The sequence below is a fragment of the Polyodon spathula genome, chromosome 7, assembly GCF_017654505.1.
Source record: "Polyodon spathula isolate WHYD16114869_AA chromosome 7, ASM1765450v1, whole genome shotgun sequence".
In the NCBI taxonomy this organism is placed as follows: Eukaryota; Metazoa; Chordata; class Actinopteri; order Acipenseriformes; family Polyodontidae; genus Polyodon; species Polyodon spathula.
The window spans coordinates 28545377-28572296 of NC_054540.1; the positions used below are offsets into that span (position 1 = coordinate 28545377).

Consider the following 26920-nt stretch of genomic DNA (forward strand, 5'->3'; position numbering starts at 1 on the left):
TGAACCTGTACGCTCAAATAAAAGGTAACAAAGCTGCCACAGTTGTGCCTCTGGCTAATGTTATTCATCCACTGTCTTGTCTAGCTACCCTAGCCGGCCTGCTATCTTCAAGGACCCTGCCAGTGTGATAAACCCTCTCCTGCATCCTAGAACAAGGGGAGTTTGCATTATATACTTGGTCAGTCTGGATGTGTGCTGTTGTGGCTATCTGTCCTCCGACTGATTGAAGTCACGTGAAGCGCTGTATAAAACACATCTTAATCTGCCCTGATATAATCGATAACACATCCCCTTAGTACTGCACTATTCCCAGTGGGGAAAATATGATTTGCTTAAAATATCACAAGATCTAGATGCTAAAAGCTGCTAACTGGCTATTACCTACCTAATCACTGTCGACGCCCACTGCAACCGGTGATAATACTTCTACATACACAGCATGATTTGTGTGCTATTTTGGAAATAAAATCTGCATTCAATTTAGACTTATGCAAAGGAAGGCGCACATATAACAGTTATACAAGTGAAAGATTGTATGGTAGCTGATAATCAAATCAATCAGTAGACGCTACACTCTAGTGGACATTTTGTGTTCAAACATTTTTGGGACAACTACAATACTGATGTAATTCAAGCATTCATGTTGCTCTGATATTTTAAAGCTGGGTGTTATATCATTTAGGATATGTGAACTAAAACCGTGCTGGTTGCTTTCTTGTATCCTTTTGGGTATAGCTCCCAGGAGAATTAATTCAGAGATTAAAAAAAAGGATATGCAAGTTGCCCAGACACCACAACTTTGTGGTATTTTTCATTGTAATTATCAACCTGCCTAGTGGTGCCTGTCTGCCCCCTCACCCACTCAGGTTAATCTAAAAGCACATTCACAAATTAGCATGAATGGAAACAAAAGCTGCCAGCACAGCTGATAAATATGCATAAATCCCTCCTGACTTTCATTCCCGGATCCATTTATAGGTACAGGGATGTGTAATTATGCAGTCTTACTGTGTGTATGGGAGGATCAATGCACTGGAACATCATTTGCAAGCCCATATCAGTATTCCCTCCCTAACAGCAATTCACAATGCATATTCAGTTACACTTTTCTTTTGTTCCAGTCTCATTTATATTATCACAAAGCGGTGGTTGCCTGCCTATAATAAAGGTCACAGATGATTTCATGGTGTTCTGCTAGATATTGGCAGCATGTAACTTCTATGTAGAGATATTACAAATAATGTAGTCTCTACTTGGTTTATCGAAGATTGCTGTGCTTTTACCATATGGTATACTGATAATATAGTAAACTTTTATTGGGGTTCTCAGTTTAGACTTACAGTACAGGGAGAGTGAGCTGGCAAGATGGTTTCAAAGTTGTTGTTTTTTTTTTAGTTTTTTTTAAATCTTGCAACATTTCCGCAAAAACCTACTTAACGAAAAAAGATGAATTTGACAAAAACAAGTCCCAGAGACCAATCACGAAACACATTAGTATAGGTGCAGTCAGACTTGCCGCCTTCATGGTACTGAATGTCTCCTGACACCAGATAACCTGTCTGTTACTTTGACTACTGTACTGAATAGGAAGGGAAGAATAGAATGAAACTGCAAGTTAATGAATGCTGCCATCTGCTGGTTATAAGAGGCAATACAATACGGATTCAACATGAATTTATCTAGTGACCACTCACTGACATACAACATATTTGTATATTAGTACTTTATTTGACTTCATTAACCTTCACCCCTATACAATTTCAGAAAGTCAGAACAATAACTTGCCCTTTTTACCAGAAAGCTCCCCTTATCACATATAGGTTATAGCAGTAGTAGAAAATATTCCTTGTTTAAAAATACCCTTTCAAGTGGTTATACAAAATACTCTTATGCCATAAAAAAGTAATAAATAAATTACACTCCTATTCCTATAATAACCCTTTATAAAAAGCTCTGCATTCATTTAATACAAATATTTTATTTTTTACTTTCCATTATTCATATTACAATTAAGCCACAATATTTCAATTCACAATTAAAGGAAATATTAATTACAGTTGTCAAGTTGGGCTCTAATTGATTAAAATTAATCTTGTTGTTTATATTTATATATATATATATATATATATATATATATATATATATATATATATATATATACACATACACACACACACACATACATACACACACACACACATATATATATATATATATATATATATATATATATATATATATATATAAATATTATATAGATATATAATATATAATATGATTCCAGTATTTAAAAAAAAAAAAAAAACAAACTAACAAAAAACACACTTTCTCAGAAAATCCATGTAAAAGTTGTAGGTAACCACTTCAGTTACAAGATAGCTCAAATTTGAAGTATTTGTTTTCTATGTGGCACAGTAATCACTTAACCAGGGCCCCTATCGATTACCAACTACCACGGATGCCTCCATGAGCCACGAATGCTTGTGGAATGTAAGTGTTAAGGAAGTTCCTGTATTGTTGTGTTCATCTGAAAAAGATGTACCAATGTAGCAGGGAATGACATCAAGGTTTGGAATTCATGTTAAATTCTTTGGGACTGAGTTTAGGGAAATAATTTTGTAGGGAAGATTCAGTGACCTTAAATCTCACTATAATAACACCGGCCTTCTATTATATATATTATATATGTATATATATCATTTCCAAAATCCCCCAATTCTTGTTGTTTAAGCCTGCTTAGTCTATGCCATAGTACAACATGTCATATATGCACATGATAAGCTGTCCTCTATTTGGTAACAACACCCACCACTCCTTACAGAAAAAAGCAGAAAACAAACAAAGATGCGTTACATATCCTGTTATATTAGACACATTACACCAAGCTAACAATCAAAGCTTGTAAGTGTAAATGGAAAAAGTCCCTGTTTTGGTGTTCAGCATCGTGGTGGTGGTGGTTAGGTCTCATTTTGAGAAAAAAAAAGCAAAAAACACTCAAAGGGCAATTCAATATTTGTTGTGCATAAATATACCCTTCAAGTTTAAAACTTAAGCATGAATAAATTAAAAAAATAATAATAATTAAGATGTTAGGTTTAGTAAAAAAAAAAAAAAAAAAAAAAAAAAAGATGGAAAAACCTTTACGAAAAACCACACTTTTAAAATATAATTTGTACCAATTGCTCAGCTTTTGAGCCCCGGCCCTCTTCAGTTCCTGTTTGGAAGTACACCAAAACAAACCCCAATCCTTAGTACCATACTAAAGCTGGAGATCAGCTAGTCGCCAACTTTGTTCCGCTTCTTTTTTCATTGCAATTGGTATTACGTTAGTACGCAGCTGGCGATGATCCCGAGATAGTACCGTACTAGCTGGTACGCAACTTAATACGCAGCTCTGTACTAACTCTGCAAGTTAGTACGGAGCTGACCCAACATGTTCAAAGATGAGGTAAGGTAAAGTTGATTTTTTTTTTTTTTGTATATATAATTGACATTCAAATGACTGTTAAACGTAATACACATGTGAAAAGATGAGAGTCTGAGACATTGTTGTCGAGCAAGCCCGCCGCTAGGCATACGCAAATACGCAATCTGTGTCCTCTAAATGCTCCGGGAATTAATAATAATAATAACAACACCTTACAGGAAGTGGTAGTATTCACAGGAAAATAATCGTTCTCGGAGAGAGTAGATGTACAGTACTTCCCTGTTGGGGTCCAAGGCTTTTGTTTGTTATAAATCGAGAGGTTCGTTGTAGCGAAAAGACAATCAAATTAAACTATAAACTGTTGGAGTAAGTTAATGATATGAGATTGTGAATAAAAGTAGAATTCCATATACCTGTTCATTTCATGTATGCAGTGTTCTGTCTTTATCTAATTTGTTAAAGAATTAAAACTCAGTACAAAAAGCAAAAATCCCGAATTGAAGTGGAACTTTTATTCAAAATCAATCTGACATGAATCTTTTCAAAGTGCACTAAATCTTAATCCAGCATGCAAGAATCCCAGATTGATCTTTTATTCCAAATCAACCTGACATGAAAAGTTTGACATAGAGAAGTTATTCAGATCCTCAAGGGTTTTTTTTGGTTGGTTTTGATTTTGTGTTTTTTGGTAGGCTGACGGCAGGTATGTTGTGAGTCTTGCGTTCTCAAATCTATGTGGCGTTGGACCTCAAATGACAGCATTATTGAATATTGCAATATTTTTTATATTATCGTCACGGTATGACAGTTACAATAGGGGCACAACCTTAAATACAAATAGTATCACTTGATACCAGTTTGATTGCACCCCTGTGTGGTTCACACAGGAACAGGTGAGGATACTCCTTTAGCGCCCTCTTAGAGTCCTTGTGATTACCACAGCACCTTTGCGTTCTTTCGGGTTCCTTTGTCACCCTCTGCTGTTGAACACTGTCACTTGCAGCATACTGCTTTGCTGATTCCTGACTGACTTAAATAAAACAAACTACCACTGTCCGTGTGGTTTGATTACTTCTTTGATATTGTAGAACATACAGGTCCTTACACCAAACTCCCAGTTCCATAAACAAAAAACACAAGTCTGGGTTTTTACTTTAAACCCCAGACTGTCACAGCCATTTCAGACCGTACAAATTAAATGGCTTTTCTGTTAATAAAATCCATGCAACCAGCCTTAATTAAATAAAACAGTCCATTGAAATGAGAAGGTTGCTTAAAAGAACAAACAAGAGAACAGTCCATGAATCACAGGCTTTTGTGAATGCAGTGCTGCAAATCATACTCGCTGATATAAGTTGCCTGTTTAAATGTGTTGCGTTTGCCGCACACCTTGTATAGCTCATCCGGAGTAAACGGATTGAACGCTGCACACAGCAGGTAAGTCAGCAGGTGAGTAAAACAGTCAATTTAATACAGCAGATTTCTTTAAAACAGGAGCAAACAGAATGCTGTCTTTCTTTTAAAAACCAAGCACAAATGTGTACTGCTAGTATGCGGTCTGTGTTACTCACTGTAGAGATCTATTCTGGCGAGTGCACCAGCTTTGCTTCATTCCAGACTGCCGACACGTTACAGCTTCCTCCGGCAATAATTCTGATCACCAACACTGTCGTCCTTTTGATCTCCTGGTCCCTGTATTTCTGCACAATGAAACCCGGCTGCTCTTGACTCTGTTCCACTGGCATATGCACCACCATAACAGTTGCTGTTTAACTCATTTTCATGCAGGCTGAGCAAACGCTTTCACTGCACTTTTCACCTTTGATGCTGGAAACACCATCCAGCACCTTCTGTCTCTCTCCCAAGTCTTTTTGCTTTTGCCTTTTGAAACTCCCTGAGTTCCCGTGGATAGGTCACCTGACTATTGACCCCCGGGATCATGGGAGTTGAAGTTTCTTTAATATACAATACCACTCTACCACCGTAACACATGTCTTTCTAGTTTTGAGCTCAGGGGCAAGACATCTGAATCCCCACGTTTCTGATACCTTCCTCGCACACGGGTGATGACTGCCAGGTCTATATGTTTATATATATATATATATATATATATATATATATATATATATATATATATATATATATATATATATATATATATGCAATGTATACAGTGGTTTGCAGAAGTATTCACTCCCTACCAATAATGTCACATTTCGTTGAATTACAAATAATGTATGCATTGTTTTTCAAACAAACTTTTTTGTTTTTCCAAAGCTGTAGTGGTTAAACTGAACACTGTTATATGAGGATGAGGTTAAATGTCAGCAAAACTTGCAAAGAAAATATACGAAATGAAATTTACTTGTTGCACAGGTATTCAGTCCCTTAAGTCAGTACTTGGTAGAAGCACCTTTTGCAGCAATTACTGCTATGAGTCTTTTTGGATAGGTCTCTACTAGCTTTGCACAATAGGATGGTGACATTTTTGCCCGTTCTTCACGAGAAAATTGCTCCAGTTCTGATAAGTTGTTGGGGATCGTCGATGGACTGCAATCTTCAAGTCTTGCCATAAATTTTTGATTGGATTCAAGTCAAGACTTTGACTTGGCCACTCAAGAACATTAATTCTCTTTTTGTTCAACCACTCCAGTGTGGCATTGGCTTTGTGCTTTGGGTCATTGTCCTGCTGAAATGTGAATTTCCTCCCCAGTTTTAGAGTCTTGGCTGACTCAAACAGGTTTTCCTCAAGGATTCACCTGTACTTTGCACCATCCATTCTCCCCTCTATCCTGACAAGCTTCCCAGCCCCTGCTGAAGAGAAGCATCCTCATAACATGCTGTTACCACCACCATGCTTGACAGTTGCAATGGTGTTGACTGGGTGATGTGCAGTTTAGGGCTTTAGCCAGATACAACGCTTGGAATTTCGACCGAAAAGTTAAATTTTTGTCTCGTCTGACCAGAAGGCCTTTTTCCACATGTCTGCAGTATCATCTACATGCATTTTCACAAACTCCATACGTGCTTTAAGATGAGGCTTTTTGAGTAATGGTTTCTTTCTTGCCACCCGTCCATACAGGCCAGCTTTGTGTAGAGATCAGCTTATTGTTGATGTGTGAACACTGACTCCCATCTCAGACACAGAACTTTGCAGATCTCTCAAGGTCATTGACCAGTTTGGTCAACCAGTTTCCTGTTTGCCCGGCTGCTCAATTTGGGAGGGCAACCTGATCTGTGTAATGTGTTGGCGGTATGAGGCATCGTGCACTTCTTAATGATGGACTTCACTGTGCCGAGAGGAATAATCAGCACCTTTGAAATTTTCTTGTACCCTTCTCCTTCTCTGTGCCTCTCTATCACTTTATCCCTGACTTGTTTCAAAAGCTCCTTGGTCTTCATGGTTGCTTTGTTGGATCACTATGTGAGTTGCAGCTTGAAAGTCTTTATATACCTGAAATTATGTACAAGTTAAACCACTTTGAGTACACACAGGCTGAAACCATATCACTAATTTTGTGACCTTTCAAGCAAATCATTTGCACCTGAACTGATTTAGGGCTGCAGTAGCAAAGGGGTTGAATATTTATACAACTGAGATTAATCTGTAAATCTTACTTATTTATATTCTATATGCATTTTTTAACAATATGCATTTTTCTAAACTCAATGTGGAGTAGTTTGTGTAGATTCTACATGTAAAGTGTAATTTGAAAGCATTGTGAAGTATGCTCAGGTGCCAACAAAATGTGAAAACTTTGCAGGGGGGTGAATACTTCTGCAAACCACTGTTTATGGTCTTGGTTTTGATATAAATAAGCAATTCTTTCTATACAGCTATGTAAGATATCTGCCCCTGTCCGTATTCATGGTGATTCAGCCTTTTTGCTTTATTATACAACTAATACTTGCCAAGGTTACCAGGGTTTTCATTTCTCTTAACTCCTTCCTGCTGAAACCTTCGGCCTGTTTAAACCACATGATAGTGGCAAGGAAAAAACTAAATGTGGTTCTATAGTTGTTTCATGGTTAAAAGTTTATAGTTGAAATAAGTAGCTTTTGTTTCCCTGGCAACATCATTTTAATTCCAAAGGGCAGTTGTGTAACTGCTGCACCATGTCGTGTTTGGATCTTATTACAATATAAGTCTTAGGACCTGCACCCTTTATGCAGAGCTTAGTGAGTATATAATCACAGTTTATTGAGTACGAATCTCCAGCAACATCTGAAACATGCATTTAGCCGAAAGTGAAGTGGATGAAACAAAGGACAAAGACGGAACAGTACATTCTAATTTTGAGGCAAGTTTAAAGTTTTTTAAATATGCATTTAAATTCAGGTATACTACTTACTATTTAAAAATACCTTATATATTTTATACTGCTTGGCTGTAAATTGGGAAAATTAAAGACCATTTTTTTTATCAAAATGTGCTGAATCATGTGGCTTTGAACAATAATTAATTATTTAATGAAAGACTTAAATGTCTCTTCCTTTCTAGTTATCATTATTTGTATTAATTTTTAATAACTGTTATGGTCTTTTATAGAAATGGCCAAATATATCTTACATTCTTTTTTGGGTTAATTTTAGGGGCATTGCTGCCATTAAATCCTTACAGTATTCCGTTTATAACAAGCATGCTTTATTGAGATAGGCAAACATTAAGAGCTCAATTTTAAGTTTGTTGAGAATAATTTGAAATAAATAAGAGATACAGTATGTCTAACACTCTTTGATGTGTTCTCTTGGGAAACATGAACTGTCTAAATGCATTTTATAAAGTTTTTTGAGCTTTTAGTATGATTTTTTTTTAAAGACTGTGTAGACAAAGTTTGAAATTCATAAAACTGTTACAAATTGTTGTTGGTTTCTTTAACTTAAAGCTTTATGAATAGGGCCTGCAATATATGTTTTTTCCATTCTGTGAGGTTTTCTTTAACACTCTGCTTGTATTGAGCATACACTAGGACAATGTTATAACCATGGGTGTATCCTGGCAAGCTTCCAGTCTAAATAACAAGGTTGTGTATCTTTTCTTAGGATTTTCAGTTGTTGTTGTACATTATCAGCCTTTCCTTAAGGCACTAAATTAATGATACTTTCTCTCCTAATTGGACCTGTATGATTTACTCAATCAACCCCATCTGTGATCAACTTTTCATGCACATTGATTGTTACAACATTTATCATGAAAAGTGCAAACTGCAAGTACACAGCTATGGCCAAAAGGCCACACGTAAATTTGCAGATGATACAAAAATAGGAGGTGCGGCAAACACCACAGCAGCAGAAATGTCATTGAAAAAAATGATCTAGACACACTTCAGACCTGGGCAGACACATGGCAAATGACGTTTAATAGAGAAAAGTGTAAGGTACTGCACACAAACAATAAAAATCTGCATTATAAATATCATATGGGAGATACTGAAATTGAAGAAGAAATCTATGAAAAAGACTTAAGAGTTATGTTGATTCAAAAATGCCTTCATCTAGACAATGTGGGGAAGCTATACATAAGGCCAACAAACTGCCTGAATATATAGTGAAAAGTGTTAAATTTAAATCAAGGTAAATGTTAACCTATAGGTGGGGTTCAAGGGGCGGAGCTAGGCACCAACAACCTATCATCTCCTGTCATCAATTAAATCTACCTTATTTAAACATTAGTCACCTCTACCTAGCTGTCTTGTGTTTTTTCGTTTTGGCATAAACCTAAGCAATTTCAAGACCCATCAACTTTCGTATAACTCAATAATGGAGTACTTACAGCAGTTGTCATCGGATTCAGAGGATTCCCAGGATTTTCTGTCATTACCAGATCATTCTCCTCCAGCTTCAATCCAGGGTCCATCAAGTATCCAGTTTTTTCTCCCCTTCTGGTATTTAATTTACATCTGATCAGGCTCCCGATCAGGCTGTCGTCCAGGTTCCAGTTCAAATGTTGCCTACCGTTCCTGCCACTCAAACATCGAATCGGTGCAGATCCAAGCGACTTCAGCCTCAGGACGCCCCTCCGGATCGATTGTTTTAGAAGGACTGACCCATGAATAAATTAATAAAAACCCTCCTTACATACGGTAACGCGATTCCAGCAGGGAGTGATAGTGAGTCTCTTTTTATTCTCTATTGCAATTCAGTCTCAGCAGAACCAGTCTTTCCTCCTAAAAAACATAATCAGCTGTGCCCAGCCATTCATCATCCTAAAACAGACAGCAGGCAGTCTATTCCGGAAATCACCACCCACAACTAGCACCGCTAACCAGCAGCCAGCCATTAAAATCCAATATTCGCAAATATTTAACGAGATAAAATCATTTATGCAGCCTTTTGCCGATACTCTATCTTCTGTCAGTTCTAAACTGTTGGATCTAGATAAAAGGGTGTCTAATATGGAACAGGGATAACAATCTACAGCGCTGTCATTAATTCCAGCATCAAATACTGCAGCGCCACCTACAGCTTCTTCCGGTCCAGCCCTAATTTCAGCCAGCGAAGCAGATCCTCCAATATACAACCTCGCTACTGCCTCTACATATGGATCCTCCTCTCCAACTACAGCTAGACATCACACTATATCTCCACAAATCAGACGTAACATTCTCGAAGATAAGGACATTAATCTTGTTTCACTATTAATGACGACTTCGGAATTCTTGGATCATAGAGTAGTGGATTGCGGAGATTTGGCAGTAACTCTAAAATCCACAGATCCCAGACTGCTTAAAAATCTTACATTAGGGGACTTTGTCCTTGTTTTCTCCATATTCAGAGATGTGTTATGCTCGGTATATCCTAACTGCAGAGCTGAATTGGATTCATACGAATACTACATCATGGAGCTGTCTGTCAGATATGGAGGGACTATGTTTTTTGAGTATCATAAAGCATTCTCTGCAAAAGCAGCAGCGATATTGGCAGCAGATAATCACATCATCAATTGGGCACAACCTGACCCAGATCTATTTAACAGAATTTTTGGTGGTCTAAGAGCTAACGCATGTGGGGTCTGTGCTTCAACAGCATACTCAACATCCCTCTGCCCTAAAGCTGCAATTGCATCAACTTCTAAAGCACCCGGTTTCGCCGCTAATTCATACAGCTCTTCAGTACCTAATCCTATACATTCTTCAGCTCCCCTCGATCAATCCACAAGGAAAGACAAATACGGGCGCAGTATTAGATTTTCAGGAGGAAGACAAATCTGCAGCAATTTCAATACTGGCTTCTGTTCGAATAGGCAATGCAATCTTATCCACATGTGCAGCAATTGCGGAGACGCTCACGCTGATACAATCTGCCCTTTAAAACGCAAGTGACTTTCCCCGATGCTCACAGTCTTTACTCCTATAAACATCCCGGCATTATCAAGTAAATGACAGAATCATCCCGACAGTAATTTAATTCATTACCTGATCGACGGATTAAAAAAATGGTTTTTCAACCGGTCTGACTCAAATTCCTTCTTCGTTGTTCAAAAGCAAAAATCTTTATTCAGCGACTCAAGAACCACAATTAGTGCAATCTCTCATCGAAAAAGAAATTCTAAAAGGATTTATAGTTGGTCCATTTTAGCTCCTCCTTTTCCAGTATATAGAATTAATCCTATCGGCATTGCCACGAGGAAAATGTCAGAGGAAAAAAAAAAAAAAAAGCGTCTCATTATTGATTTATCAGCACCACGGGGGACAGCAGCATTAACTCATTAATTCCCCAAGATCAATTTTCCCTGCATTACATCACTATTGCAGACGCAATACATTCAATTAAATTAGCAAGTCGTGGTTCCTGGTTAGCAAAAGCATATATATCAGATGCATTTAAAGTAATGCCAATCCATCCGTCTCTCCGTCACCTGTTTGGTATATGCTGGGAAGGGAAGTTTTTTATTTTGCCACCCAATTGACCTTCGGCTGCCGCAGCAGCCCGAAGATATTTGATACCCTGTCGGAAGCATTATGCTGGATTCTTCTTAATGTCTATCATGTCCCATTCTTGCTCCACTTGCTGGACGATTTTTTAGTAATTTCTCCTCCTTCAGATGCACCAGCAGAAGCGATTTCCAATCTTAAAAGCTTATTTTCTGAAGCTGGCGTTCCACTTTCAGAAGAGAAATCAATCAGTCCCCTTCATTCTTTAGAATTCCTTGGAATCATTCTAGATACAGAAAAGTTTGAAGCCATGCCTGAGTCTAAACTTAACCATATTCGTTTGCTCATTGAGAATTTTCAGATCAGTAAAACAATTAAAAAACGGGCACTGCTTTCATTGCTGGATTACTTTAACTTTGCAATATGTATCATTCCACAGGGGAGGACATTTATATCTCGACTGCTAGCGCTGGCATCAACAGCAAAAAATCTGGACTCCTAAATAAATATCTCTTCAGAAGCTAGGAAAGACATTAAAATGTGGTCTGCGCTTATTCAGCACTGGAACGGTCTGTCTATGTTTTACAATGATTTCATTTCAGCTCCACACGATATGGCTTTATTTACTGATGCGTCATCTCTGGGATTCTGAGGTCTATTTAACAATCAATGGTTTTGCAGTACATGGCCTGAGGAAATCGAAAACATATCTCCTCATCTAAAATCCACAGCTCTGCTAGAGATATACACAATAGTAGCAGCTGCCCAGCTATGGGGTCATCTCTGGTCTAAGAAATCAATACTATTTTACTGTGATAATTCAACTACAGTGCATATTATAAATAAAGGACATTCCTCTTCCCCTCTTATCATGCAATTGCTGCGGCGGCTAGTATGGATTTCAGTCTAATTTCCTATTACAAGTTTGCCACCTACCGGGCATTTTTAGTAATGCAGCTGATGCTCTATCTCGTTTACAGATTTCCAAATTCCACAGTTTGCTGCCCACAGCTCTGCAATATCCAGCAGCAACGCCACGGTTCAATCAGCTGATTTTCAACTAAATCCAGCTATTAATAAACTTCTTAATTCAGCTCAAGATTACATGGCATCAGCACTTGCCCCATCTACCAGATCCTCGTACTCTACAGGTTGGGCATGTTATGTAACTTTTTGTTTACAAAGCAGGATTAATCCTACTCCATTCAACCAGGACTGGATCATGGCGTTCATAGTGCATGCAAAGGACTCTCTACATCTGGCATCAGCTACAATCAGACTATATTTGTCAGGAATTCAGCACCAATTTTGTTTAATGTCCATCAATTCCCCAACTCTATTATCAATTCCAGCGGTTTGTCTCCTTTTACGAGGAATTTCTAAGCGTTCTCCGGCTCCTTCTTCTGCTCGCTTGCCTATTTCTAGAGACATTCTCAGTAACTTGATTTCAATTCTGCACCATGGCTGTTTTTCTCCATTTGATGATTTAACTATGGAAGTCATATGTCTATCTGCATTTTTCGGGTTTTTGAGATGTTCTGAATATACAGTTCCTTCTATTGCCAGCTTTCCTACCCTTGGTATCCGCTGCAGTGACCTCAAGCTCATCCCAGATTCTCATTTCATCTTATGTCTTCGCATTTCAAAAACAGATCAACTGCGGCAAGGACAATGTATTCAGCTTTCTAAGATCAACTCTCCTCTGTGTCCCTTCACTTCCATGTTGAAGTACATTGCAGAACGCAAGGCCATTTCATCCTCCGACCCTTTGTTTATCAATTCAAGCTGGTCCATTGTATCAAGGCATTGGTTTTCAACACACCTTTCCACCGTGGTGTCCAGAGCAGGTCTTCCTTCGCAATTCTACACTCCTCATTCATTTAGAATAGGGGCAGCTACTTCAGCTGCAAAAGCCAACATTAACCAGCATTTAATTAAAAATATGGGGCGCTGGACTTCATCAGCAGTCGAAACTTCTATTCGTTCTTCATCATCTGAAATATCCTCCGCAGTCCATTGCTAGTATGTCCGGAGTGGGGATGACCTTTCTGCCTGAGCCACCAAAGAGTTCCCCCTAAGAAATAAAATTAAAAGAAAGGGTTTTTTTCTTTCCACTGTGCAGAGGGTCTTCACATAGTCATTAGGGTACAGTATACTAACCCCTTTGTCACGTTAAGTGTTTGTTTTCTTTCGTCTAAATGTTTTCTCTTTTCTTCTTTCTTATGCATTGGAGATTCTCTCTTTTTTCTTCTTCACGTTGTGTCAGCGGGGAGCCGGGGGTCCATCTTTTGGGGGGTTAGTGATTCCACTTTCTCCAACCCTTTGTTAAGCTCCGCTTCATTTACCTCATAGAGGAGGGTTCTCCATGAGTCAGAGGGGACCCCCGGCCAAACCCTTCCATCTGCATGTATGTTTCTTTTGGGATTCTTCTTTCAGGTCAGATACCTCTATGTGAGGGTCCCCAAGCGGTGGCATCCCTCATGTTTGTCGGGTCTCCTCATAGATGATGGCCCCTCTCCTGTTTGTCGGGTCTCCTCAGCGACGGAACCCCCCTTCTATTATGTTGGGCTTTGAAGAGGCGGAACACCACACATTATATGTTTTAACAAATACTAACTTTATGTTTTCTTTCCGGTGAAAGCCTCTTCGTATGTTGGGTAACTTCAGAGACGGTGCCCCTCTTGGTATGTCGGGTCACCTCAAAGACGATGGCCCCCCTCCTGTTTGTTGGGTCTCCTCAGCGACGGAACCCCCCTACTGTATATGTTGGATCAGGAAGAGCCAGAACCTCTTTTGTGTTAACAACACTAATTCATGTTTTTCCTTCCAGTTCGCGAGCCTCTTCGTATGTCGGGTAACCTCAGAGACGGTGCCCCTCTCGTATGTCGGGTCACCTCAAAGATGGTGGCCCCCCTCCTGTTTATCGTGTCTATCGATCAAGTAAATGTTGGGCCTTGAAGAGGCAGAACCCCTCTCTCCATGTATATATGTTTACTAACTCTGTCAATAAACACTATCAGGGGCCATAGCTCCGCCCCGTGAAGTTATGTTAAAACTTTAGCAATGCATTAGCTAGCAAGACCTCATCTAGAATATTGTGTTCAGTTCTGGTCACCTCGCTGCAAAATGGATATTGCTGCTCTAGGAAGTGCAAAGAAGAGCGACCAGAATTATTCTGGGTTTAAAAGGCATGTCATATGCAAACAGGCTAAAATAATTGAATCTATTCAGTTTTGAACAAAGACGATTATGTGGTGATCTAATTCAAGCATTTAAAATTCTAAAAGGTATTGACAATGTCGACACAAGGGACTTTTTCGACCTGAAAAAAGAAACAAGGAGATTAGATAAAGGGGCATTCAAAACAGAAAATAAGAGGCACTTTTTTTACACAGAGAATTTTGGGAGTCTGAAACCAACTCTGACAAGCTGACACCCTGGGATCCTTCAAGAAACTGCTTGATGAGATTCTGGGATCAATAAACTACTAACAACCAATGAGCAAGATGGGCCGAATGGCTCTTTTGTAGACTTTTTTATGTTCTTCTTACATATTTTTTATATACTATATTAGTGAGTCACAAGAGGGCACTATTGTAACATTGAAAAACATTTGGGGACAGATTTACTAACACCACATTTCCATCTGCACCATCAACCAGTCTTTAAAACTCAATCTCATCTTGTTCCAATATCAAACTTTGGCTGCCATTGGTTCCATCTGCAATCTGAAATATAATCTGCAACATTACACAGAAGTCAAAGATCACCTGTATGTCTTGTATGTTTTTTGTACAATTGCTATTTAAAAATGTATTCATGGACCTGAAATATTTTCCTAACTATAGTTTATTCAGAGCCCTCATGTTTAGCCATATTTGTTTCTGCTGTCCAAAGTTTAAACTATGCTTCATCCTTAGCATTGAACAGTCATTAGATAACATCAGTGTGTGTAAGAAAGATCTAAGGCTTAACGTGCTGCTAATTGAAATAAACATCTGAAATGAATAAAAACATTCTGTTCCCAGTGTACAGAATCCATCCACCAACAGAGTAATACCATCATCACAGTGAGTCTGAATGAAAGACATGAGAATGAGCCAGAACTGGATCTCATATATGCTATAAATGACAGGCCACCATGGTACCTTTGCATACTGTTTGTTTTCCAGGTACTGTATTGTGATTTATTGATTTTTCAGATTTGCATTGGATTGTACCCAAAAGCAACATGGATAAATGATGTGTTACTGAATCAAGTTTTTTATTTTTTTTCTAATCTCATAGCACTACATCCTGGCCTTTGGAGGTATCATTGCTGTTCCACTGATCCTAGCAGAACCAATGTGTTTTGGGGATAACAATTCTGTCAAGAGTCAGCTCATCAGCACCATATTTTTGGTTTCGGGTTTGTGCACACTGTTGCAGACAACTTTTGGAACCAGGTAGAGCAAATAGAGGTTTTAAGTATTTTTTTTTCTAATATCTACAGTTTAAGCATGGCACTTACTACAGCTGCTTTAATGATATTGTCCCAGCAGTCTCACCTCTTAGTGGAATAGAGTACAGAATAAGGTAAAACTACTAATAGCCTCCAATATGGGAGGGCATCTGCTGTTATAAATAAGGACCTATTGTTAATGTGCTCAAAATCCATGCATTGTGGCTTGTCCCTTATACAATTTGACCATGCTAAAACCATAGCAATGTGTAGTAAAGAATATTATAATTGCACAAAACTGTACATTGGCACCATGGTAGCCCTTGTTTATTTGTTTGTCTGTATGTCTAGTTGGACATAGTGGTACCTTGTGGCTGAATACAGGAATACAATACAGCAACAAGGTTCTTATTACTTGAAGGGTATGAAGTGCTTGGATTTGTTTTCCAGGTTACCTATTCTCCAAGGAGGCACATTCAGCTTCCTCACTCCCACACTGGCCATACTTGCATTGCCAGAATGGAGATGTCCAGACATTAAGGAAACGCTCTTTAACACAACGAATAACACTGAATTTAACAGAGATGAAATATGGAAATCCCGCATGAGAGAAGTACAAGTTTTAATCTAAATAGTAAAATCTACAGTATATTTATATATAACACATAGCTTTCATACTTATAACATATTATATTGCAAGAATGATACATACATTTATAACGGTTATGCTTATGTCAATGATGTTTCCTGATGCATATTGCTACAACAATGCAAATAACAATGATTTATTTCGGTACATCAGTTTAGAAGAATAGCAGGTGAACTAAGGATATTGTAATGTTCTGAGTCTGTATATATATATATATATATATATATATATATATATATATATATATATATATATATATATATATATATATTTGTTTTTGTTTTTGTTTTTTCCAGACATTTTAAGGTAAAGGATTTACATTAAACTGGAATATTTTACAGAAACCCCAAACAATATTAAAATAGTATAAAAAAAATGTGTGCTTGCTCCCATAATAAGCAAAATAAAGAAAGTAATCCTGCTTCATTTGTGTATATTTACAGATTCAAGGTGCCATCCTGGTTGCTTCTTTGCTTCAGTTGGTGCTTGGACTCACTGGTCTTGTTGGATTTGTCCTGAGGTGTACTGGACCCCTCACGATTGCTCCCACCATAACACTCATTGGACTCTCACTTTTTGTTGAAGCTGGGAAGAAGTCCGGAGCACACTGGGGCATTGCTGCTATGTGAGTCAATGATGAGTCAAATATACCATTTATATTTCACATAAAAAAGCCAAAATACAAGTGATTATCAGTCCCGGCCTTCTTTTATCTCCATGTATAGTACCTCGTAGGCTTTAATGTGGAATTGTAGTAAAATATCACTCTGCATTGTTTCTTTGAGTATGGTTGAGATAACAATGTGGTTTCAGTCATTCAGGCAAACCCACATAACATAGAATTTGCAATAAATAGTATTTTTTTATGATTATGAATTAAACATTTGGCCTCAAACCCACTTCATTTGAGGATCTATTATCTTGAAATAATGATCCAGTGCTCGGTATAATCTACACCAGTCCCATCTACACTCAAAACTATTCTTGTCCTTCCTTGCACCTTCCTGACACATAGCCAAGGCCAGCTTTTTATTCAGGAAATTAATCCCATGAGACCCACCTGGCCTAATCACAAAGACCAGACAAACACACTTAATGCAAATAAAACAGACCAAATCTTTATGTACATTTCACATTGTTCTTGTCGCCTAAAGTGGAGGCCCTGCTTCAATTAGATAATTTTCTTCACATCACACTGGCAGATGCAAGTTTTTGTGTCCTTTTGTGTGTTGTGTGATGCTGAATAAACCCAAGTACTATGCTGATTGTACCTTACTAAGAACTGTATAAACTAAGAACTGTTTTGGGGTGTTTATGACAGGACGTTTTAATGTGGACAAAAGGCTTTGTAACAAGATGTGTATACTGTGAATATAGTACAGATTTTTTTTTTTTTTTCATTCAGTTAGGGTTTGTTTACTATTTAACTTTTTTAAAATGTTAATTCCTGATGAGTGATACTAACTGGTCAATACTTTTCTTGTATGTAAAGGACTGTGGGCCTGATTTTTCTCTTCTCTCAATACTTGAGTAACGTGAACATCCCTCTAATTGTCTACACAGAGAAGAAATGGAAAATTATAAAATACCCAATATTCAAGTTGTTTTCAGTAAGTTTTTTTGTTTCATTTTATTTTTGTTCCTGAATGTAGGGTCCAATTGAATTAACCTTTTAATTAGATCAATTATAAGTAAATGAATTACATGTTTTGAATTACTTTCCTGATGAAATTTTTAAATTTAAATGGCCTTTTTACTCATCAAGGGAAATACTTCCCATGATCTTCTACAGGACTAAGTGACCGGATTTGCCTAGTCAGACACTAAATCAGCGAAAACATAACAAAAGGATAAAATAAAACAAACAAACTGTACAAACATTATGCTGCTGTTTAGTTAAATTATTAGATCAAGTGAAAAGATTTAAAAAAAAAAAAAAAGCTGCAGGGAACTGAAATCATATTTTAGATGTCAGCAAAATTATGACCACAAGACAAAATCAGAATTCAGGAACAATTCATAATATACGACATTGTTTCAACGCTGGTGTTATGTTACTGTAAAGTAAAATGAGTAAAGGAAAAACTCCTTTTTCAAAAAACAAAACTGGTTTATTATTTTTTTTCAAATAAACCCCCAAAAATGCATACTGATTGTTAAGAACATGTCAATGTCAATTCTAACAAAATGTACTTTTATGACAGTACTAGAAACTGAAGTCCGGTCCGGTTGAATGTCTTTTTTTTTTTTTTTTTTTTACATGTTTTTAAGTTTTTCATCTAGTTCTTCTTTTACATGTCCCAGATGTTCAAGTTTATCCTTAGCAGATCTGCGCAAACTGTTTGATTTTGCTATTAATGTCAGCTTTCCTGTGCTTTCAGCCTTCAAAGCAAATTCATCAGCTGACTTTTCAAGAGCATGTGCATCATTCTCAATTCGTTGCTGTTTTAAAAATGTATTTAATCAATTTCATCCACAAGTGATTTTCTCTTCAGTGTCTTGTTTATTTTCCTTTAGCCTCTTTTGCTCATCCAGGTACTTATGGTACTTTTCTCTGGCACCAGCTGCGGACAGTAAGACGGCCTTGGTAATCACCACATTCTGGATCCCCCCCAGCTGAGTTAAGATGGTCACATACAAGGCGCTGGCCTATGCAGGTCTTCTCTTCAAGATTCTCAACCTCAATCTGACGATTCAGTGAAAAGCCTCTCTCAACTGAGGCATGTCCATGAGACAGAAGTAGCAAGACCTGCACAATTTTCCACAGCTTGTCAAATGCTTTGTTGCCTACCCTTATTTCATAGAAGAGGGTATACACCCTAGATTTAGTATAATCAAAATCTGTAAATTCTGCTTTTCTACTGGTCGCAGTCACTTCTTTTGCAAAGAGAGGTGGAATGCAAGTTTGGCGTGCATTAATGGATCTTCACACCTTTCCTTGACAGTACTATATGACTTTGTAGCTGGGTTTGGGATTTTTCCAGACTCCACTGTGTCTACATAGTTCTTTAAGTCTGGCATTATTTTAATAATCCTGTCACTGGCACATTTTCCACCCATCTTGTTTACAGAACTTCAGTGGCCTGAATGGTTTGGTTGCCTCTGTATCTTTAGCATAATCTTAAGGACGAGCAGGGGAATCTTTCAGTAACCAATAAGCACTACTTAAAAACTGGTCTACCTTCCAACCTGTAGAATATGTTTCTTTCTTGAATGCTCCATGTACAATGTGCAATGCACAACGTCGTACATTAAGTAGTACTGAATGCACATCTCGTTCAAGTTCCATTTGAATCAGGTTGTGGAACTTCCAATTAACATTGGACACATCCATTGAAAGCTAAATTAAAGATTTCCGGTTTAGACCTTCTGTTGACTTACAGAACACCTCTACCATGACCACTGCTGTAGCATGCCGGGTAATTAAGAAGTCACTCCATCGTGCACACAGACAGCGATGTCCTAAAAGGAGATTTAAAAAAGAATATATATATATATATATATATATATATATATATATATATATATATATATATATATATAGATATATATATAGATATATATGTAGAAATTTAAAAACAATCACGGTAGTTTATTAATTGCATAAAGTTACTGTCAAAAGAAAGTCAGATTTTGTGATTATAGTTAAAATCAAAAACTTTTCTGGATTAAACTAGTAGTAAAAAAAAAAAATTAAGTCATGTTTAAAAACATGTTGCCATATACAATAATAGGTCATAGATATATATCAAGCAGATTAACATGTTTTACTTTAATTCAGTTTCTATTTCTGCTTTCAAACTCATGGCCTGCACGGCAGATTTTAATGTTAATAATATTGCACTTTAAGACCAAAAAAATGTGTAACTTAATTTTATTGTCACTGCACCAGAATGGAACACAATTTGCAAAAGTAGAAAGACATTTATTACACTACACTTAAGACAGACATGCAAATCGCTTTTGAATTGCCAACGTTGATTGCAGTACCAATTACTTTTGTTAAAAAATATAATAAAGAAGTCTACAATGTGACTGTTGCACATTTTTAGTTTCTGGACTTCTGTTTTCCCCGTTCTTCACTGATGTCACTCTCATCGTTTTTATTTTCTTAAATCCCCATCGTCATCAATCCTTAACGTGTAAATGACTTATTAAATTCTAATTCTTTAATAATCAGAAAAAGAACCAGAAAAAAGACTACGTTTTTTGTATAATAAAATCTCACTAGGCTGTACAGACGCTTTCTCTGAAAGACGTAAGATATATATTTGCCTGTCATTTAGGCAATACAGCATATAGGAGATCAGGTAATGCTGCATATACACTGGCTTTCAAAAGTATTCACCCCTTGGACTTTTCCACATTTTATTATGTTACAACACGGAATCAAAATGGATTTAATTTGGAGTTTTTGCCATTGATCAACACAAAAAAAGTCCATAATGTCAAAGTGAAAAATAAAATCTACAAATTGTTCTAACAAATATAAAACATAAAATAATTGATTGCATCAATTATTCACCCCCTTTGCTATCACACACCTAAATAAGCTCTGGTGCAACCAATTGTCTTTAGAAGTCACATAATTAGTTGAATGGAGTCCACCTGTGTGCAAGTAAGGTGTTTCACATGATTTCAGGTTAAATACACCTGTCTCTGGGAGGTCCCACAGTTGGTTAGTACATTTCCTAACAAAATCTACATCATGAAGACGAAGGAACATTCAAAGCAAATCCGGAATAAAGTTCTTCAAAAGCACCAATCGGGTTGGATATAAGAACATTTCCAAGGCATTGAATATCCCCAGGAGCACAGTAAAATCCATTATTAAGAAATGGAGAGAATATGGCACAACTGTGAATCTGTCTAGAACAGGCTGTCCTCAAAAACTAAGTATCCAGGCAAGTAGGGCACTAGTCACGGAGGCCACCAAGAGGCCTATGGCAACTCTAAAAGGAGTTACAGTCTTCCACGGCTGAGCTGAGAGACACTGTGCATACGACAACAATATCCTGGGTGCTTCACAAAACTGGCCTTTATGGCAGCGTGGCAAAAAGAAAGCCATTGTTGAAAAAAACTCACATCAAATCTCGGCTAGACTTTGCCAGAAAGCATATGGGAGACTCTGAGACCAAGTGGAAGAAGATTGTATGGTCTGATGAGACCAAAATAGAGCTTTTTGGCCTCAACGTTAAGAGCTATGTTTGGCGCAAGCCGAACACTGCACATCATCCTGAGAACACCATCCCTACCGTGAAGCATGGTGGTGGCAGCATCATGCTACGGGGAAGCATCAGGGCCTGGAAAGCTTGTGAAGATAGAGGGCAAAATGGATACAGCAAATTACAGAGAAATCCTGGAGGAAAACCTGCTGAAGTCTGCAAGAGACCTGGGCTTGGGAGAAGATTCATCTTCCAGCAGGACAATGACCCCAAACACAGAGCCAAAGCCACACTGGAGTGGCTTAAAAACAAAAATGTCAATGTCCTGGAGTGGCCCAGTCAAAGCCCGGACCTCAATCCAATTGAGAATATATGGAAAGAGTTGAAAATTGGTGTTCACCAAAGGTCTCCATCCAACTTGACGGAGCTTGAGCAATTCTGCAAAGAAGATTAGGCAAAAATTGCAGTGTCCAGATGTGCAAAGCTGGTAGAGACTTATCCAAATAGACTCAGGTGCCTCTACCAAATATTGACTCAAGGGGGTGAGTACTTATGCAATCAATTATTTTCTGTTTTGTATTTGTAATTAATTTAGAACAATTTGTAGATTTTATTTTTCACTTTGACATTCCATGTTGTAACACAGTAAAATGTGAAAAAGTCCAAGGGGGGTGAATACTTTTGAGAGCCACTGTACTACCCTGGTTTAGAAACCCTACCTGTCCAGACGGCTGACAGCTGCTGAGGAAGCATTCAACGCCATGTTTGGGCAAGTACGGGTAGTGGGCACTTGAAAGGGAGGTGGCAGATACTGATGAAATGGACTGAAGTGCAGCATTAGTTAGTATCCTGCACAAACTCTTGTCAACAACAAAATTAAGTGGAATCAGTTGATGCCTGTGAGACAGATGGGGAAGGTACCAGTGTTGCCAAATTTCATGAGTCAAAAAAGCGACACTGCCTTTCAGAACAAGCCCAAAACAAGTGAACCCATGTTAGAGTATGGGTGTTTATGCAAGTTCCAACCAGCGACTCTCAAAAACAAGACCAATTCTGCTTATGTAAGCGAACTTGGCAACTGTAAAGGTTACCTGAGCTGCCAGTTTCCATTGGACAGCAGTGATTTGAGGAGTCTTGTGCTATCAGAGATTCTCTCCTTTCTTTTAAGTTGTGTTGGATTTATTGTTGCATCAAATATTAATGATGCAAACAAATAAAACACAGTCAATACGTTCGTTTGCAGTTTTAGTTAGTCAGTTAGTAGTTGGGATCAAAAAAAGGACGGGAATTAATTCAGTTAGACATTTACGCAGCAAGGGTATTCTCAAACAGCTGCTTCAGTACTACAACAAGGGCATAATGCAGTTCATTCATGTTAAGTGGTTTTATACAGTCTCTGCTGGTTTTCAGACATGGGGAACTGCAAAATGTGTTGGCCAGTTTTATTTTATACTTCTGAGTTTATTTTTAATCAATGAGTCGTAAGATACATTAGTTGAAACAGTATTCACTACTAATGACATTTTAAAAACAATTTGGGAAAGAGTAGTAAAACACATTGTTAACCAGCCAGGCACAAGGTATTTTGCTTTATTACAGCAGCTTAGATTTACTCGTGTACCAGTTCTCTGCGCATGGAAACCACATTTTCACAAAAGTTCACTAGTAATCTACAAAAACAGCATGAGTGCTTTATGCATAGCTAATTTACATATCAACAAAAAGGCATTTGCATATGGGGCTACGCAACTTCTGCAATAAACTCTTACATGATTTTCCCTCATATTCCATATCCACAACAAGAATTCACACAATTTCCGTGACTTTCCAAGTCTGGAAAACAGATTTTAATTTTTCCTGACTTTCCAGAAATTCCATGACCTGTACGAACCCTGAAAAGTGCAAAACAATGATATTTATATTAATTGAATTAACACAGCAATATAGGGTGCCAAGTGTTAAAAAAAAAAAAAAACACACACACACACATATATATATATATATATTATATACTATATTATATATATATATATATATATATATATATATATTGTAAGAGGTGTTTTTCTTTTTTCCGGATGTAACTTAAATCACGTAATCTTCCCTAGATTTAAGCCTAGTTCGCTACACTTTCCCCATGGACCACATGATACAGCAGCTCATTACAGAGTCCCTAAATTCAACCTCTTGTCATTCAATACCAACCCAACATATGTGTACTTTGCTAATGACTGATACAAAGCAACCTTTTAACAAACCAAAAACATTTGATATTCAAATCAGCAGGGGTCTAACCCAGACTATGCAAGCCGCAGTACAGCTCATGAGTAGATCAAAAACTTATATGTTCATTTCTATGGGTTTGATAGTGTAACGCAATGCTGCCAACACATGTGAGACCCGGTTACCCAGATTTGCATCCCCAGCAGAGGATAATAAACTCACATGTTGCCCCTCAGTAACTGGATGGCCAGATCACTGTTGTGGTACAAGTCTTGTTTACAGACAGTATTACTACTCGCAATGCTTTTATTACTCTATTTATATCAGTACTATATACTGCTGTATTTAATCATCTCAATGTTGTTTCTGACACATATAGGTGCTACTGGGAATGTGTGGATCTTGGCTAATCTGCTTTCTTCTTACATTCTTTGATGTACTACCACTGAACCCAAACGATTACGGGCACACTGCAAGGACAGATATCAATCTCAATGCTGTTCAAAGTGCTCCGTGGTTCCATGTTCCATATCCAGGTGAGGGGAATCAGGTTGTTCTCTCAACTTGATCTGATCAAACCAGTATTTTTAAAAAAATACAAATAAAAATAAAGCATGTCTAAACAGTTACAAGTTAGGCCTTCATGTTTGTTTTGGTGTGGCAAGCAGAACACCCTTGACTTGACGTTTAAATCTTACATATTAATTCTGACTTTGCACAAAAGTTACATTCCACTTAAGTGGCTGGTTCTAAGGTCAATCCATTGCCGGTGCTAGGATTTACTGGTTGAGAGCAACTGCAGCGCTTAACCAAAAAATTTGAATAGTCAAACTTTTTTTTTTTTTTTCAACAAAACATATTATTTTAAGACAACTGAACAAGACTTAAAATCAAGTAACAGTATATCCAAACATTAATTAAATCAATGTAACAAGATCAATCAATGTAATAAATAACTTGATTTTGTTAATTGTTAAAGATATTAATAGATTCAAATTAGTCACAAAAACGTATTAATCATAGGCATCAATCACATAATGTGCTTAATTAGACATTTTTACTTGTTTTCAGTTCTTAAACAGTTGTAGTTCAAGTTACTTATCACATGTTATAGCTGACTTGAAATATGTAACTGTTCAAAAGCTGAAAACAAGTAAAAAGGCTGAATTAAGCAAATTATCAGTTCAAGTAAGGATCTAGTTAAGTAATTGAGAGCTCGGTTGGAATGAAAACCAGCAGACACAGGGGGTCCCCACAACTGAGTTTGAGAAGCCCTGGTATAGGTACCTAATTAGATTTATTTTTTTTATAAACTGAAATTCGTAAAATAAATTAATAAAAAATAACACATTTGTGAATTTATGTTTTGATTGCCAGGCCTGAAACTTATACCCACGTCCTTCAATCTGCTGCACTTTACTGAGTGGTAATCCTGTAACTGGTTTCTGAAAACCAAAGCTTGAGTGACCCTGTGGAAGTTATGTACAAAAGTTTCCAAGAACTCTGTTTATCTTTAAAGGTCAATGGGGCCTTCCAACAGTAAACCTGGCTTCGGTACTTGGGATGATGGTTGGAGTTCTGGCGTCAACCATGGAATCTGTTGGTGATTATTATGCCTGTGCACGGCTTTCTGGTGCCCCACCACCACCTATGCATGCGGTTAACCGAGGCATTGCAATGGAAGCAATAGGTTGTATTTTGGCAGCCATCTGGGGTAGTGGGAATGGAACAACGTCTTACAGCCAAAATATTGCCGCACTCGGAATCACAAAGGTATTTATATTCTACTCATTATAACTTGCTGAGATGTACCTGCATATTTTACCCGAGTCCTGTTTGTACCTTAATCTACACCAGGAAGTGAATGAAACACATGGAGGGCCCACTATATCTGACACATATCTGATTATTTAATTTTGGGCCGTTCCAACCCTTGAATCTGTTTTTCAGAGAACACAAAAAAGATACAATATCAAAAATACATAGCTGAAAGGACTGTGTTTTAAAATAAGTAGGCTTCCATTTAGATGTACTGGTTTTGCTGGTACAGTACTAGATTTTCAACAGAAGTATTTTAATTCTGAATGATATGATTCTGAAAATATCACTTGCCAAAAACGTTAACTGTAATACAGTACATACTTTTAAATCTGGTACGTATTTTAGCGGTATGTAAAATTTTCCATTAACGACCTAACAGCAAAATACAATCTATATGTTATCCATCTACACAGCTGTGTAAAATGTAAAAGGCAATGCAATTTAGCAAAACCAAAAGAACAAAAAAAAAAAACACAACAGTTAACAGAATTAAAACAGTATCCCAAGTCAGTATTCAAAATTGCACAATATATGCTCGATAAGGCCCTAATGTCACAGTTCACTTTGCAAATGAAAATGCACAAAAACAACAAAAGATCACTGATAAAAAAAAAAAAAAAATACATCACAATAGCTAGAACTGTTTAATGATTAACTGTTACCTTACCCTAGCTTGTCTCGTTCGCCTTGTTTTGGCTGCGCTTTTGTCATGTGAAACTGGAGGAAACGTTGTGTAAGTGCACAATATAAGACAGACTGATTTGGCATTAGAGAGGACAAAAAAAAAAAAAAAACACAAATAGTCAAATAAATTGTAACATTGAAGAGATGGGCTTTGTATCAGAAAACTGGTGACAGAGTAGGAAATTTAGTGTGACAGGTAGGTGCATTCATTTGTTACACACACACACACCCACACACACACACACACACACATATATATATATATATATATATATATATATATATATATATATATATATATATATATATAATCCACATAGATGTACTATTATATGTTAACTACAATCCACATAGATGTACTAGTGGGTTAACTCTGTAGGCACCACAATAAGAATAATGTAAACTGTATAACAGGAAGAGTTGCGTGTAGTTGGATTCAGGACATGCAACACAGGGTTATTACTATTATTTGTTTATTTAGCAGATGCCTTTATCCAAGGTGACTTACAGAGACTAGAGTATGAACTATGCATCAGCTGCAGAGTCACTTACAACAACATCTCACCCAAAAGACGGAGCACAAGGAGGTTAACTGACTTGCTTATGGTCACACAATGAGTGAGCCAGAATTTGAAC

At 37.3% G+C, this 26920-nt stretch overlaps 1 protein-coding gene across 1 annotated transcript in view; it reads left to right on the top strand.

Moving 5' to 3' along the window:
* Positions 1 to 7604: 7604 nt before the first annotated feature.
* Positions 7605 to 26920, top strand: part of si:dkey-106n21.1 (solute carrier family 23 member 1) — a 52719-nt gene continuing 33403 nt past the window's right edge. Inside the window, exons 1-8 of the mRNA XM_041255216.1 lie at positions 7605 to 7728; positions 15330 to 15473; positions 15589 to 15746; positions 16193 to 16355; positions 16835 to 17016; positions 17884 to 18001; positions 24159 to 24315; positions 25299 to 25552. Of these exons, the coding sequence (XP_041111150.1) occupies positions 7660 to 7728; positions 15330 to 15473; positions 15589 to 15746; positions 16193 to 16355; positions 16835 to 17016; positions 17884 to 18001; positions 24159 to 24315; positions 25299 to 25552 (1245 nt within the window). The 5' untranslated portion in view covers positions 7605 to 7659. The remainder of the gene's footprint in view (positions 7729 to 15329; positions 15474 to 15588; positions 15747 to 16192; positions 16356 to 16834; positions 17017 to 17883; positions 18002 to 24158; positions 24316 to 25298; positions 25553 to 26920) is intronic.